Source organism: Suricata suricatta, chromosome 10 (genome assembly GCF_006229205.1).
Source record: "Suricata suricatta isolate VVHF042 chromosome 10, meerkat_22Aug2017_6uvM2_HiC, whole genome shotgun sequence".
NCBI classification, from domain to species: Eukaryota; Metazoa; Chordata; class Mammalia; order Carnivora; family Herpestidae; genus Suricata; species Suricata suricatta.
Window position 1 is genome coordinate 83,844,840 of NC_043709.1, and position 17,212 is coordinate 83,862,051.

The 17,212-nt window shown below is 38.7% G+C and overlaps 1 protein-coding gene across 1 annotated transcript in view; it reads left to right on the forward strand.

The window, feature by feature from the left end:
- Window positions 1-17,212, forward strand: part of LOC115305261 (ankyrin repeat domain-containing protein 26-like) — a 31,143-nt gene that overhangs the window by 2,274 nt on the left and 11,657 nt on the right. The window contains exons 2-4 of the mRNA XM_029955523.1: window positions 3,289-3,502; window positions 5,356-5,533; window positions 10,495-11,294. Of these exons, the coding sequence (XP_029811383.1) occupies window positions 3,309-3,502; window positions 5,356-5,533; window positions 10,495-11,294 (1,172 nt within the window). The 5' untranslated portion in view covers window positions 3,289-3,308. The remainder of the gene's footprint in view (window positions 1-3,288; window positions 3,503-5,355; window positions 5,534-10,494; window positions 11,295-17,212) is intronic.

Below are 17,212 nucleotides of genomic sequence, written 5' to 3' on the forward strand. Positions count from 1 at the left end.
TCAGGTGATGGACATTTAGGCTCCTTCCATGTTTTGGCTATTGTTGACATTGCTGCTATGAACATTGGGGTACATGTGCTCCTATGCATCAGCAGTTCTGTCTCTCTTGGGTAAATCCCCAGCAATGCCACTGTCATTTTTATGATTTACTCTAGTTAGTGCTTCTATGTGCCAGAGTCTTGTAGAGCTTATAATTATCACGGTTATTTTCTAATCAGCGTATGCTCCAGTTACCTTAATTTCATGGTGAGTTTTCCAAGACTGGGTAGAATCTAAGGTAAGTATGCAGAGTGAGGAGTAATTTTGCCAGCTAAAGAGGCAGAATGATGATGTTTGGCAGGAGGTACATCTATCACGATTCCATGTTGGGTGGAGTAAACAGCAGTGCAAAGGCTAAGGTGTACAAGTCACTTTGCAGGATTCGTGAGCAGTTCCGTTTTGCTGGTACAAAAAGTGTGCCATGGGAATGGTTGGGTATGAGGTGCATACATAGCTAAGACAAGCTTATGAAGCGTTTTCAGTGCTGTAGAAAGGAGTAGATTTTATGCTGTAGGCCTTGGGAAACTTATCAGGTAGAATGCTTTTAATGGAAAATAATAGGTGACTTACAACAGTGACTGACACAGTAGGAACTGGAATTGTTTGGCTGGGTCGGTGATGTCATCAGGATTCCAGTTGTGTCCCATTCAGTCTTGGCGTTGGTTGTATTTTTATTTCTCCTCTCCTGGTCAGCTCGTGAACAGCTCCAGACATCATATTCTCACATGACCATGCCAGGGCTGGAAGGACTGTTTTTCTTTATATGTTTGGCTTGGGTTTTATTTGTTTTTCTTTTTCTAGTTTCTAAAACCGAACGTCATTGATTTGAGAACTTTCTTCCTTTTTAACATGTACATTGAGTTATATCAGTGTTCATGTGAGTGCTACTAAAGTAGGATTCTACAGACTCTAAAATGTATTCATTGTCATTGAGTTCAGAATTCTTTCTAAGTTCTTTCCTCACTACCTTTTTGACCCAGAAATTATTGAGATGTGTTATTTAGCTCTCAAATATGTGTATTTTCCAGAGATATTTTTATTCTTGATTTCTAATTTGATTGCTGTGTGGTCAGGGAACAGTTTTATGACTTCAGTCTTTGGACTTATTCCTTTTATTAAGATTTATTTTATGACCCCAAATATAGTCTTGTAGGGTTAAGGTTCCATGGATATTTGCGAAGAACGGTGGTGGTCAGGCCTACAGTGTCCTTGCTGATGTTCTGTCTATTGAGATATCCGACTGTCATTGTGAATTTGCCTATGTCTCTCTTCAGTTGTATCAATTTTTGCTTCTTGTATTTTGTAGCTATTAATAGATTTAGGATTGTTATTCACTGACCTCTTTTTTATTAAAACTGATCTATTATTTATTGCTGTGTTTTGCTTTGAAAACTATTTGGTCTGGTATTAATATAGCCACTCCAGCGCAGCCTTCTTTTGTCAGGTGTTAGTGTGGTGTATCAAATTTCTATCTTTCTAACCAATTTTTGTCCTTACTTTTAAAGTGCATTGTTTACTGAGTGGCATACAGTTGGGTCTTCCTTTTTCTATCCATTCTGACAGTGTGCCTTTTAATTGAGGCTTTCGGACCATTTTCTTTTAATGTGATTATTGATATAGCTGATTCAATCTGTCCTCGTGCTGTTTGATTCCCATTTGTCCTATCTGCTCTTTGTTCCCTTTCTCTTCTGTTTCTGCTGTGTTTTCATCTAGTGATTTCTTATGATTGATTCATTTATTTACTTATTCATTTATTTAGGCTTACTAGCTCTAACTTTTTAGATTTGTTATTTTAATGCTTGGCTTAGGGTTTATGGTATATGACTTAAGCATCACAGTCTACCTTCCAATAATGTTATACTCACACCATATACAGTTTAAGAAAATTATAATAGTTTACTTCCATTTCTACTTTCGTAGACAGATCTTTCCTGAATCTGTGGTATTATAGTTTTCATGAATTTTAGAAAACTTTTGGCTGTTTTTTCTAAATATTTTTTTCCTGTCCCTTTCCCCTGCCTCTTTGGGCAATTGTGTATTTCCCAATTGAGGTTTTCTCACAGTTTTCCAATGTTAAACTTTAGTGTTTTAATTTGTGATGTCTAATATTTGTTTATTTCTCTCCTTGGTATTTTTCATGTCTAGCATAGTTATCTCTGTAAGTCCTATTTGGAATTTAAGAAATAGCTTCTATGCCTCAACTTGTCTCTTCAGGCTTTGTTTGGAGACATCCTTAAGTTACCTACAGTTTGATCCGTCAGGCTTGCTCTCACGAATTATTCGATGAATCCAGAGGAGTGGTCAGCCTAAGGCACCTTATGAGTTTTCCCATCCTAGCAAATGGGAATAGATACTACCCCTCCTGCTGTGTGAGTACCAGGCGGTGTTTCCTCTCCTCTTTTCAGGTGTCTTTTTTCTCATGGTCACAAGTAACTTCCTTACATGAATGCATTGGTGGTTATTCTGCTGCATATCCAAGGGGAGCCCTCTACAGATCGCCAGGGCTCTTTCTGGGTTCTGCTTTCTCCTCTCCTGTATGTCTGACCTGCCATCTCTATGTGCGTTGAATTCACCCGACTCTCAGTTTCATCCCCTCAATTCGAGGAGTCTGGTGGCGTCTAAATTTTTTCCTCCTGTGTCTTGGCCTGACAATTCTCTCAAGGCAGGGAGCTTGGGCATGTGTTAGGCTAACTTGTTTTGTTTTCAGGGACCATTGTCCTTCATTGCCTGAAGTCCTATGTCTTGAAAATCCTTTGAAAGAGTATTTTATCTGTTTTGCTTTTGCTTGCTGCGGGGGTAGGAAGATAAAATCAGGACGTGTCACTCCCTCCTGGCCAGAAGCAGTTTACAGTGGAACTTTGGCATGTGCTCTAGACTATCTAGAGTGATCTCCTTCCTCCTTTGTTTAATTGCTTATTGCTTATCCTTCATTCCTCAGCATGGTTATCTCTCCTTGGGGAAATCTTCCTTGGTGCAATCAGTTTCAAGTTATGATCATAGAACTCTATTTTCTAGTAGGAACTATCTGAACTGATAATAATCGTTTTAGTTGTCTTTCTCCTTCACTAGACATTAAGCGAAACAGTAGCCAGGGGTCTTCTTAGTTTTATGTAGAGCTTAGTGTCATGTCTTACATTGAAGGGACATACTTATTCAATGTGTGAATGAGTGAATTGAAAATGCACAGTCCTGTGGAATGACAAAGTACGCCTCTATTTTATTTCTGTTTTTGTTTCTTCTCTGATGCAGATGCTCTTTCCTTATTGAAAATGGAGATTGCATCTCTTGTGTATGAAGACTTAATTGATATTGAAAAAAGTCACTGTGAACATCTTAAGAAAAAAGTTAAGAAAATGAAAAAAGAAGGCAATGCATTAGAAAAGGAGCTAGCCGAAGCAAAAGAAGTGAACTCGCAGTTAGAGTGTCAAAACATGAAATTGGAACGTGACCTCTGCTTGTTCAGGTATAGCGTCTTGGTTTTAAAGACATATTTGAACTGTTTACTTTTCCACTCCCGATGTGTAGGGGAAGTTTTGTAAGTACTAACTTCCCTTCTGGGATTTTACAGGAAGGGAAACTTTTTTTGCCTTGTGAAGTGTGAGATTCATGGAAATAATACAGCAAGTTTATGACATTGAATACCTCTAATAATTTAATGTACATTCCAACTCGTAATCTTAATGGCCATATCAAAGTCCACCCTATGGAAGCCTCATTACCTAACAGATTGAATTTTGCTGGTTTTTCATTTTTCTGTATTTTAGTTAGTGCTGTAAGGAATGTCTTTTATATAAATCTGTTTTTACGTTTCTGGATACCTACTTGAAATAAATTCTTCACTACAGTATGATTTGCTTAACGTATAACAATTTTTAAGGAAGACCTTTGATCCATACTTTGAAATTGTTCTCAGGAAAGTGTATATTCATTTATATGCCTACCAACAGAATATAAAATGGTTATTTTTCTCAAGACAAAAAAGTTCTCAAAAATTTATTTTTCTTAACATATGCAGGGATGAAAAAGTAAAGTGAGGTGCCTGGTTAGCTCAACTAGTGGGTTAAGCATCCGACTTTGGTTCAGGTCATGATCTCATGAGTTTGAGCCCTGCGTTGGGGGGACTCGAGCCCTCCTTCAGGGGAGCACTAGCCCCACTTAGGGTGAGCCTTGCTTTTCTCTTTCTCTCTCTCTGCCCCTTGTGCTATTCTCTCTCTCTCTCTCTCTCTCTCTCTCTCTCTGCCTCTCTGTCTCTCTCTGCCCTTCATGGTATTCTCTCTCTCTCTTTCTCTCTCTCCACCCTTGCCCACTTGTGTTATCTCTCTCTCTCAATTAAGAAACAAAGTAAAATGGGGGTACCTGGGTGGGTGGCTCAGTCAGTCCAGCGTCCAACGTTGGCTCAGGCTTTGAGCTCAGGGTTAGTGAGTTTGAGCTCCGCATCGGGCTCTCTGCTGTCAGTGTGAAGCCCAGTTCAGATTTTCTGTCTCCCTCTCTCTCTGCCCCTCCTTTGTTTGCTCACTCTTTAGCTCTCAAAAATGAATAAACACTAAAAAGAGGTAATATGGAAAGTGAATAATGATAAATTCTTTCAACATCTCTGTCATACGTAGATAAAATTAATTCAAAAGCTTATGCTGAAAACACATATTATGCTTTATTGTTTATTTAATTCATATGGATCCTATGTTCTAAAAGGGATTTCTAAATGATTCGTTAAATGGATAATAATCAGCAAGGTAAGTTGCAAGTATTGTGGAAGAAGAAACAAAAAGTCTAAGGCAACAGATATGAGACCAACTGGCCCAGTCTTGGATGACAGTCATCCGCATGTGTGTGCTATGGAAACCACATCTGCAGATCCTGTCTTCCAGTGCAAATCGTTGTTGGAGGGACCTGTCATGTCTTGTGAAGTTGAAATTTCATTTCTAGTGAATCTATAAATGTGTTGATAAATAGCAACTTCTCATGGTAATTAGAAACTGTCTGTCCTATGGAGGAATATTGATACCTGTGGGGAAAAGGGTAATCTTCAACTCTGACCTTCCTGAATAATTTCAAAATTCCTTCCCTACAATGTCTACCAGTCATTTCTGACTAAAACTAAGTTGCGTACTGCTTTCTCGTGGCTTCTTTTCAACTGTATGTATCTTTGAAAGAGGCTGATGTGAGAAATTGAAAACATGAGCCCTGGAAAGGAAACAAATCGGAGAGCACAGAAATCTCATTGCGATAATAAGCCAACAAATGTGGACCCGGCTTGTAACCTGAGCTTTTAATTTCTAACAAAACAAATGTTAAAAGAAATACATTTCATTGCAGATTTGCTTTCACACAAGAAGGAGAAAGAAGCCTTGCTGAGAAGTTCTTTGAGAAAAATATGGAGAATTTGCAAAGAACACAAGAGCAACATACTAAAGAAGTTGAAACGAAACTACGACCGGAAATGCCAGTTAGAAGTCTACACATGCAATCGATTGTAAAAACTCAGTTGAATACGGTAAATTAGTTTTGATAAAAGTTGTGTATTTCCATCAATATTATATGGTAAATTATACATCTATTTTATAGTATCCTTTGATTCGATGTATATTATTTAGGTCTAAAATAAATCAAGAGATCATGTTCCTTTAAACACTGTTTTCAAGTTCTCTTCTTCAGCTTTTGACTTTTTGTTAATGGTATGAGACCAAAATCGTAATGAAATATGTGTCTAGTTCTAGAAGAGCAAAATGACACTCGCTGGCAACTTTCTCGAGAACAGAATGCCAGAGAATTACAAGGTGGAATTCTAAATAACCGCCTTTGCAAACAAATGGAGATAGACATGGCTAGTAAGAAAGTGAATTTTGAGGTATTTTCTTTAGTTATTTGGAAATACATCTGTGTATGTATTTGTATAGATTTTATTTTTTAAATTATTACTACTATGTTCTCCATGTATGTGTGTGTGTGTGTGTGTGTGTGTGTATATATATATATAAAACCAAACCTATACATTCATGGAAAGTCTAGAGGATCTTAAAAGCACGTACATTTGGGGGATGGGCATGAGGGATGGTGGCATTTTTGCTTGCTTTATTATTGGATAAAATAATATTCTTATGAAATGCATTTGTTGCTACATATAGTGACATTCATAATGTCCTCATCCAAATGAGAGGCTTTTATTATTTTCCATAGAAATTGAGCTTTCCGTCATCTGAAAAGCGTTGTTACTCCTAACAACGTATGTTTTGCTTTGGAACAGTTATTTCACTGTCTTGATATATTAAGAGCTTAGTTTAACACTTCCACCAATGGACAGGAGGACAGTGTCGCGAGTTCAGAGATGATATTATAAGTATCGAATCTCCTACTTTTGAGAAAAGTAATGGTTTGCCTCAAGAGGTATCCTATTTCATTACAAGAAGCTTTTGAAAACAATAGTATGCTATAATATATACATCATGATAATGTATTCATAGTGGTTTTATTCAGTTTATTTGCCCTATTTTATATCTATTACTAGTTTCAACATGATGTATAAGTAAGTTCCTTCTATTCCGACTTTCTCAAAGGTTTTTATTAAGAAAGAGTGCTGTATTTTGTCAAATGCTTTTTCTGCATCTATCGACAGGATCATATGTTTTTTATTGTTTCTTTTGTTCATGTGATGTATCACATTGATGGATTTGCGAATATTGAACCAGCCCTGTAACCCAGGAATGAATCCCACTTGATCATGACGGATAATTTTATCTATATGCTGTTGAATTCAATTTGCTAGTATCTTGTTAAGTATTTTTGCATCTGTATTCACTAAGGATATTGGTGTGTAATTCTCTTTTTTGGCTGGGTCTCTGTCTGGTTTGGTATCAAGGTGATGCTGGCTTTGTAGAATGAGTTTGGAAGTTTGCCTTCTATTTCTCTTTTTTGGATTAGTTTGAGAAGACTGGGTATTAGCTCTGCTTAAAATGTCTGGTAGAACTCCTCTGGGAAGCCATCTGGCCCTGGGCTCTTATTCGTGGGGAGATTTTTGATAACTGATTCGGTTTCTTCACTGGTTATCGGTCTATTCATGCTTTCTATCCTTCTCGTTTGAATTTTGCTAGTGCCTGTATGTTTAGGAATTTGTCCATGTCTTCTAGGTTGTCCAGTTTGTTGGCATATAGTTTTTCATAGTAATCTCCTAATGATTGCTTGAATTTCTAAGGGATCTGTTGTAATAGATCCATTTTCCTTCATGATTTTATCTATTTGGGTGATCTCTCTTTTCTTTCTAAGGAGCCTGGCTAGACGTTTATGATTTTTTTTTTTCAAAAAACCAACTGTTGGTTTCATTGATCAGCTCAACTGTTGTTGTTGTTTTTTCTTGTTGTTGTTGTTGTTGTTGTTGTTTTATTTTGGATTCTGTATTGTTTATTTCTGCCCTGATCTTTATTATTTCTTTTCATCTTCTGGGTTTGGGGTGCTCTTGCTGCTCCCCTTCTAGTTCCAGTAGGTGCTGTGTTAGATTTTGAATTTGCACTTTTTCTAGTTTGTTGACATAGTCCTAGATTGCAATATACTCTCCTCTTAGGGCTGCCTTTGCTGCATTGTAGAGAGTTTGGATTGTTGCATTTTCATTTTCATTTGTTTCCATATATTTTTAAATTTCTTCTCTAATTGCCTGATTAGCCCAGTCATTCTTTTGTAGGGTGGTTTTTAATCTCCACATTTTTGGAAGTTTTCCAGACTCTCTCCTGTGATTAATTTCAAGTTTCATAACTTGTGATCTAATGTGTGCATGGTATGATCTCAAATCGTTTATATTTATGGAGGGCTGCTTTATGCCGCAGTATGTGATCTATCTTGGAGAATGTGCCATGTGCACTTGAGAAGAAGGTGAATTTCCTAGCTTCAGGATGCAGACTTCTAAATATATGTATCAATTCCATCTGTTCCAATGTGTCATTCAGGTCCATTGCTTCTTTAGTGATTTTCTTTCTGGTTGATCTGTCCATTGCTGTCAGTGGAGTACTCAAGTCCCCTGCAATTAGCACATTCTTATCAATAAGATTGTTTCTGTCTGTGATCCATTGTTTTATGTATTTGCGTGCTCCCGAATTTGGCACATAGATGTTTATAATTGTTAGCTCTTCCTGATGGAGAGACCCTGTAATTATTCTATAATGTCCTTCTTCATCTCTTGTTACTGCCTTGACTTTAAAGTCCAGTTTGTCTGATACTAGTATGGCTACTCCAGCTTTCTATTGGCTTCCAGTCACATGATAGAGATTGTTTTCTGTCCCTTTCTTTTCAATCTGAAGGTGTCTTCAGGTCTAAAATGAGTCTCTTGTAGAGAGCCAACAGATGGATTTTGTTATTTGATCCATTCTGCTACCCTGTGTCGTTTGGTTGGAGCATTCAGTCCATTTACATTCAGTGTTCCTATTGAAAAATGTGGGTTTAGATTCATTGTGTTCTCCTTAGATTTCATGTTTGTAGTGGTGTCTCTGGGACATTGTATTCTTTCAACATTTCCCTCATAGGGTCCCTCTTAGGATTTCTTGTAGCGCTGGTTTGGTGGTGATGAATTCTCTCCATTTTTGTGTATTTGGGAACACCTTTATCTCTCCTATTTTGAATGACAGACTCACTGGATAAAGGATTCTTGGTTGCATATTTTTTCTGTTCATCACATTGAAGATTTCCTGCCATTCCTTCCTGGCCTGCCAAGTTTCATTATTAGATAGGTCTGTAACCTCTCTGATAGGTTTCCCTTTAACATGTGTAGGGGCCCGCCAAGTTTTCTGTCTGCCTCAGGCAAGGATTATCACTCCGTTGAGTGAGCCAGTAAACAAGATTTGCATCTGGAGGCTGGAGATTGCCATTTCCTGGTCAAAATAACTTTGGCGACTGTCTTGCTGAGCCAGACGTGAGTGGCCAAGGCACACAAAAGATCAAAACCGTATTCAGTGTTAGTTCTTCATCCCCCAAGATTGCTGAGGCAAAGTCGGGGCGCTTCTTTGATATGCATTTGACTCTGTAGCCTGCCTAGGTCAGCTTGCCTTGTCTTCCCGTCCTGAAGACTATATAAAGAACAGTTCTTTGAATAAACGTGCTCTTTCACCTGATCGGAGAACCGTGAGTTCTGTCTTTACTCTTTGCGTCTCCCTCTCCTGCCCCCTTTTTCTCTCCCTCCCTCAGGAGAAGGACCCGCAACGATTCTCCTCTCCACCCTGCCAGTCGGTGGGGGCGGACGAAGCAGGTACCGCCGATGATCGCCGGACGAGCGGCCCCGGCCATCGGGTTACAACAATTGGTGCCTCGACGCGGGGCTCAGTAAAGTAACGCGACACTGAGGTCCGGTTACGGCCGTCTGGTTACGACAAACATGAAGGGAAATAAAAGTTATTGCAGCAGTAAATAATCTCATGATTTTCTAAGAGATGTATAAATTTCACCTTACTTACTATTGGCGTTTTATATAAGGCTTCTTTTGTATTGATGTGTTTATACTAGAGAAGTAGCAGTGGGTGGTCCACGAGCATTCGTTGTGGGGTGAGACGGCCTGGGGAAAGTCCCGCAGCTCACATTTATCATCTCTCCATTCTAGTATTGTGATAACCAAATGAGTTCCCTGATGCGTATAGAAGTGTTTCTAGTACCATGCCTAGATGTGTCAATTATCAATAGATGTAATTCTTATAGCTGACTATAGAAATGTTTGAAAAGCAGATATCTATGAAATATAGCCAGGAAGAAAGAATTTTAGGAAATTTAATCTGTCCAAGACTATGCAGAGCTAAGGATTTGACTGAGGGGTAGCTGTGTTAGCTATCAGACTGTGAACTCCATTTTTAAATGTACTCAGATTTATGAATCTTTTATTGGCAGGCCTTGTGATTTGGTGTAAAGCAGAGAAAGGCATTACCAGTTTAAGAAATCTGAGATTCTTAAATTTTTTACCTAAGAATTCTTTGTTACTTTCATGTATTCATTATCTTCAATTAACATTTTGAACTTTTGGTAATTGATGCTATTATAAAGTTTGAAATTTGTAATAAACTTTAAGGTTTTTTTCCATTTGGATATTCACATACTGCAATCTGTCTCTCTTTCCTTTGTTTTTCTTTCTTCCTTTCTTCCTTCCTTTCTTCCTTTCCTCCCTTCTTCCTTTCTTCCTGTTTATTTATTTACTTTTGAGAGAGAGAGAGAGAGAGGGAGTGCAGGCAGGGGAGGGGCAGAGAGAGGGAAAGAGAGAATCCCAAGCAGGCTCTGTATGGTCAGCACAGAGCCTGACATGGGGCTTGAACCCACAGGATCTGAGATCATGCCCTAGTGAAAATCGAGTCAGACACTTAACCGACTGAGCCACCTTGGTACCCCCTGCAGCATTTTCATGATATAAATATAGGTTATACCTGAATTTCAGAGAAAATCATGATAATGTGATTTTATTAAGTGCGATCTGAAAATCTCCATTGTTTTAATTAGGTTCTCGGTAGTCAGGAAGAAAAACAAGATCTGTTACATACCAACAAAATGTTGCAGGATGAATTTGCCACAGGAACATGGGAGACCGATACCATGAAAATTCCGAACCAGGGAAAGGAAAAGAAAGGAAAAGAGAGACTGGAAGAAGACCTTGAATCCTCCTGTGCTAGACTGACTACCCCTGTACCCGATCACGACCAGAGTCGGACATCAAGAAGAGACGTAGAACTTGATGTCCAGAAGGCAAGGAATGAGAAATATTGTTCCCAGGTCAAAGTGAAATCTGAACTGTCTAGTCTGAAAGATAAAAATGAAATTCTTTCTCAGCAACTTGCTCAGGTTGAACTCAAATTCAGTACCCTAGAAATTGAGTTACAGCACACCAAAGATGCTCTCAGAGAAAAGACTTTAGTTTTAGAACGTGTCCAAAGAGACCTAAGTCAAAGAGAGTGTCAGAAGAAGGAACTTGAACACATGTTACAGAATGAGCAAAGTAAAGTGGATAAGTATATTGGAAACCAAGAATCCTTAAAGGAGAGGATATCTCAACTTGAGAGTGTAAATATGTTGCTTCGACAGCAATTACAGGATGCCTATTGCAACAAAGCCAAAGAGAAGGAAGAGGTGGTAATTATGATCCTAAACCACTATCAAGATATCATTACAAAACTACAAGGTGAAAGTGAAAAACAAGGTCAAAGAAATAAAGAGTTAATTGATGAATGTAAGCATTTAAGGGAACGAATGTATCAGTATGAACATCAGAAAGCAGAAAGAGAAGTAAGTATGCAGAAAGATAAGTATTTTTCAGATTTCCAGAAAGAAAAGTCAGGTAGTATTTGATGATGGCTGAATTTTGAATCTAGCAAAATAAAAAAAGCAAAAGAAAACAGACTATAAATCGACATAAAAGCATAACTTGTATGCAGCAAATAAAAATTAGACCTGAGAGGTGCCTTAATTTGAGTAAAGATACTGTATCCCCTATGCAATTTTAAGCTATTAAGTTATAAATTGTTAATCGATAATAGCCTTCTAGTGCTACAATAAGCATCTTTTAAGTTTATTTTGAGAGACAGAGAGAGAACAGGAGTTGGGGAGGGGCAGAGAGAGGGAATCCCAAGCAGACTCTGCGCTGCCAGCATGGAGCCCTATGCAGGGCCCAAATTCATGAACTGTGAGATTCATGACCTGAGCCGAAATCAAGAGTTGGTGGCTTAACTGACGAAGCCACCCAGGCTTCAAGTTTATTTCTGTATTTTGACAGAGGATGTGTGTGTGTGTGTGTGTGTGTGTGTGTGCATGTTAACAGGGGAGGGTCAGAGAGAAGAGAGAGAGAATCCTAAGCAGCCTCCGTGCTGTCAGTGCAGAGCCCAGTGTGGGGCTCAGTCTCATGAACCATGAGATCATGACCTGAGCTGAAATCGAGAATTGGACGCTTAACTGACCTAGCCACCCAGGTGCCCCAAGAGACTTTTTCCCCCCACTAAACAATGTTTTTTAATGACATCTCTATTACCATGATGAGGCAAGCCAGATAAAATCAGAAGATAATGTTTAATGAAAGTTTTCAGAAAATTGTCTTATTTCTCATCTCCACTTTGATGAAGAATCTGTATTGATTTCAGGATGACTTGTACAGAAAATCACTTTACAAACCACTTGAACGTAGGCATTTCCTTCATGTTCTTTTCTTTGAGACATGTTGCAAAAGCACGGAAATATTCAGATCCTGTTTAGTACATACACCTGAAAGAGAGTGTTAAAGGTATCTATGTCCTACCATTGGATTTTTTAACGTTGTATTGAGGTGTACTACACACATACCATAAAATGCACCCATGTGACATGTGACAGTTCAGGGTCTCTTGAGTGTGTCGTACAACCATCACTGCCACCGTGTAGAATGTTTTCATCACCCTGAAAGGAAACCCACACTGTCACCCACAGCCTCAGGCAACCACCAGTCCACTACTTTCTGTCTGAGGGGTGGGGCCTCTTCTGAATATTTCATATAATTGGAGTCACACAATGGTCCTTCTGGCTAGCTTCACTTCATGTTTTCAGGGGTTATAGGTTCTGTCAGTGCTTCATTTCTTTTTATGATCAAACAGTACTCCACTGTGGGCTAAGGCCCTTGTTCATTCCTCAGTTGATGGACCTTTGTGTTGTTGCCTGCTTTTGGCTATTTGTAATGCTGCTTATGAACATTCATTTAGTTATTGTGTGGACGTCTGTTTTTATTTTCCTGCCGTCGGATTTTATCCTCTGAGTTAATTGGGTTGATGTCACCCTCACTCAGCATTTACTCACACTGTCCTTCCTGTCTTCTTAGTTTCTGTTCCACTTGCCTAAAGCTGCATTCTTCAGACCCAGCTCACAGTCTCATTCTCCATGAACTTTCTCTGACTTGTAACTCCCTTTGGCCTTATTCTCGTGACACTAGTCTGTGCAGAAGAAAGGAGTCCTTTATTTTACTTTGTTTCCTTTTCCTCTACTTTCCTGTATTTATTTATGTAGTAAGGTTTTAATAAAAAAAGATCGTGATCGTCTAAGAAAAGCAATAATTTATATACGCATTTTGTCTAGCCAGTCAGTGAACATTTGGGTTGTTGCACCTCTTGGCTATTGTTACTACTGCTGCTGTGAACGTTGGCATACAGATGTCTGGTTCCCTGCTACTGTTTTTCAGGATGTTTAATAATCCCCCAAAGGATGAGTAATGATTTGATCTTTGAATTCTGACTTTCTCTTGTAACCTAAACCCTTCAGTAAGGATTTTGAGAATGTGTGATTTTAATGGTGATTTGTTGTAATTTGTAGTTACAAATATGCAATAAATGTCATCATGAATGACACCTAGGTTGTTATGCAAAAGGTTTTTCTCAAAGAATGGACTTTTCTCTTGTCAGATTTCGTAAAGGAAAAGAAATGCCAGCGAAAAGGTAGAAATGGCTGCTCAGTCAGGGCCTTACCGAGTAACGTAGTGCTCCTACCATTGCAAGTTCAGAAACTAATTTTTTTTCCATTCCCTTGAGTTAATCAGCCTTTCAGAGATTTAACAATTCAGTCTCACAAACGAATACTGTACAATTCAGGATTCTAATTAATTGATCCCTAGTGAAACCGTGTAACTGTTTCCCAAGCAGAACAGTAATGTCCTGCCACTCTCACCGTCCTTTGTGGGAGAGGCTACTGCTGATTTCAGAGGAGAAGACTATGTTGTATATCCTCAGTGGGAGCAATGAAGTAGACACACTGACCAGGTAGTTTCTTTCAGTAACAGAAGCTATATACATGCAGATTTCATGAGACAGTTCTACCCATTCCAGGGGAACTAGAGCATTCTGTTGACTGATCCTTTTTGTTGCCAAAGAAACATTGAGAACTGTTTTTTTCCAGCCTTCTTATAAGTTAGTTACATTGCATTAGCGTGCTTCTCAGGCAAGTAATGTGACCCTATGTTGATAAGAAGTCTTCTGGGAAAGAGGGTGCTAGGAGTTGTCCTGCTGCTGTGTCCTAAAGAAACCTTGAAGGTCTCAAAAAGTAAACTTTAGAAGAATATCTGAAAGTGATTCAGCTTCTTAAAAATAATGAGGGATTTTCTGTAGATGCTGATAGAAATGAATTAGGGTTATGACATGAAATTATTTGTCACTCGGGGGTCTGCCCATGTGAAACAAAAACTTAGATAGCTTCCCACCCACTCAGTCCATCTCCTTGACTTCTCTAGACGGTTCTTACCTCATGAATCCCCAGGCCAGATAAGGGGATTTGAGTTAAGAGATTTGATGAACACAATTTTGAGGGGAAGCATCTGGATTGGGAAAAAGAGGTAGCTCTAGCCTACTGAACCTTCCTAACAACATAAGTATGTAACTGAAAGGAACTTCAGAAGAAGACTTTCATAAGGTCAGATCTCTATGGAATAAGAAATTCCTCAAAAGGACACAAAGGCAAATAATTGATACTTAGCCATTGTGAAAAACTTTCATGTTATAAAAAAAAAGCATGACAGAGTATGCTGGTCAGCATTCTAAGGGGAAGGGTGCCCCCTACGATTAAACAAGAAAAATCCACTCAAAGTAACACCAAAAAGAGTCTAAAATGTACAAGATTAGCTGTCTACAAAGATAGTCCACATCAAGTAATGATTTGTGAGTGTGTGTTTGAGGATGTTGTCTATGAGGAACTAGAAGGAAGAGCAAAAAATACAGATGGCCTCAGTAAAGGGGTCAAAGCTGGAAATGTAGCTTGGAGAATCTGGTTTAGAAGCCTCGAGTGCATTTGAAGCGAAGAATAGCCAGGGTCAGGGGCGAAATGTCAGGGGTTGCTGTCCTTTAGAAAGAAAATGGGGTTAGAAGAGCAGAGGAAGGGGATGATCCTTGTGATCAGCTGCTGCTGAGAAGTGAAGCAGGATAAAGACATTTTGGAAAATAGGGGCACCTGGGTGGCCAAGCCGGTTGAGTGGCTGACTCTTGATTTTGGCTCAGGGTATGATCAGAGAGTCGTGGGATCCAGCTTTGCATTGGACTGTGCTCTGAGCATGGAGCCTGCTTGGGATTCTCTCTGTCCCTCTGTCCCTCTGTCCCTCTACACCAGTTGTGCGCTCCATCTTTCTAAAAAAAAAAAAAAATTTTTTAAGTTTAACCTTTTTGAGGAACTGCCAGGCTGTTTTCCAAAGTGGCGGCAACATAACGTTCTCATCAGCAGTTTTTGAGGGTTCTCATTTTCCCTGATTCTTGCCAATGTTTGTCATTATTTGTTGTGTTAATTATGGCGATTCTAGTGAGTATGAAATGGCATCTTGTGGTTTTTGATTTGCATTTTTATTAAACTAATGACGTTGAACATCTCTATTTTTATGCGAGTTATCCATTTCTATATCTTCTTCAAAGAACCAATCAATCTTTTGCTCATTCTTATACTGGATTGTCTTTTCATTATTGTAAGCGTTATTTAAATATTCTAAATACAAATCCCTTATCAGACATGGGATTTTCAAATATTTTCTCATATTTAGTAGCTTGCCTTTTCACTTTCTTGATGGTGATATTGGAAGCATAGAAGTTTTTAATTTTGATGAAATAGACTTCATGTGGTTTTGTCTTTTGCTGTCATATATAAGAAACCATAGCCAAATCCAGTCACAAACATAGACACCTATGCCTTTTTTCTAGGAGTTTTATAATTTTAGCTCTTAGATTTTAAGTTAATTTTGTATATATGCTATGAGGTAGGCTTCTAAATTTATTCCTTTGCATGTGGATATCCATTTGCCCAGTCATTTGTTAGAAAGACTATTCTTGTTCCATTCAATTGTCTGGCACCCTTGTAGAAATTTGGTTCACTATAATGTGAGAGTTTATTTTTAGATTCTCCATTGAAATACATTAGTCACTATGTCTGTCCTTATGCCAGTACCCAATCAAATTTGATGAACACTCTTTCCGAGTTATCTTGTCAATTACCAGTCGCTTATGTAATGATAAGAATTCAGTGTAGTAGAATTCAACTTCACTTCTCTAGAGATTTTTGCTTCTTGAAAGGACCCTTTTGCTAGCCTATGCCTTGCTGACCCCATGACTCGATGTGAGGTCAGGCTCAGAAAGATAGAATCCTGTTTCTGTAGTCTTGTTCAAATTCTTATTTATTTTTATTTTTATTTTTGAGCATGCACAGTGGGGAGAGGTGTGGAGAGGGAGAGACAGAGAGAGGGAGGGAGAATTTTCGGCAGGCTCCACACTCAGTGTAGAAGCTGAGATGGGTCTTGATCCCACGATCCTGGGATCATGACCTGAGAGTTCAATGTCAACTGACTGAGCCACCCAGGTGCCCCTTCTGTTTAAACTTTTTGTCCTTCATTCAGTGCCTCCCGCTTCCATTTCCATCAAATCTTGGTCATAGGATCTGTTGACTCAGAGTATACTATTTACTTCATTATATTTTATTCTCTCATTATAATGCATAGACTCCCCCATAGTTTTCACCGTCTAGGAAAGAAAAGATTAACTCTGGGCTGTTCATTTTTCCTGTTTTGAAATCTTGCTAACCCACCATCTCTCAATTCACAATTAGATCCTCTTTGGATGTGGTTCTGGTGTGTAACACTGGTGTTAATCCTGTTCTTGGCACACATCCTACATTCTTGGAAAACACAGCCAGTGTCCACCTGGGAGTACCTGGCTGGCTCAGTTAGTCTTGATCTTCAGGTTGTGAGTTCAAGCCCCACACTGGGTGCAGAGATTCCTTAAAAATAACATCTTTAAATAACTTTGGTAACCGTTCGGAGTTAGTCTTTTCACTCCATTTCCAAACTGTCTTATTTTATTCATGCAAGTTGATGACCTTACGAAAAAACTGGAAGCTCCATCTTCAAAATGTCTACATGTGTATGCAAAAAACCAAGTTCTTCAACAGGAGTTGTTATCTAGGAAAGCTTTGAAAAAGAATGTGAAAAACTAGAGCGTAACAGAAAGAAGTTAGAACAAGCAGTAGTAAGCCTCAGCATCTTACAGTAATGAATAGGGTACAAAACAGCCACTCAGGACCGTATGAAGGGGAGACTGAAGAACGAGAATGACGGGCTGTAGAAGAAACACTACAGAGAGTCCATCTGTTTTTACAGGTTAATTTATTGATCTCTAATGTGCGTTAACTCATTTCACTGCAAACTATACTTTGGATATATGTATTGTATGGGTTTCCTCTACTTCCT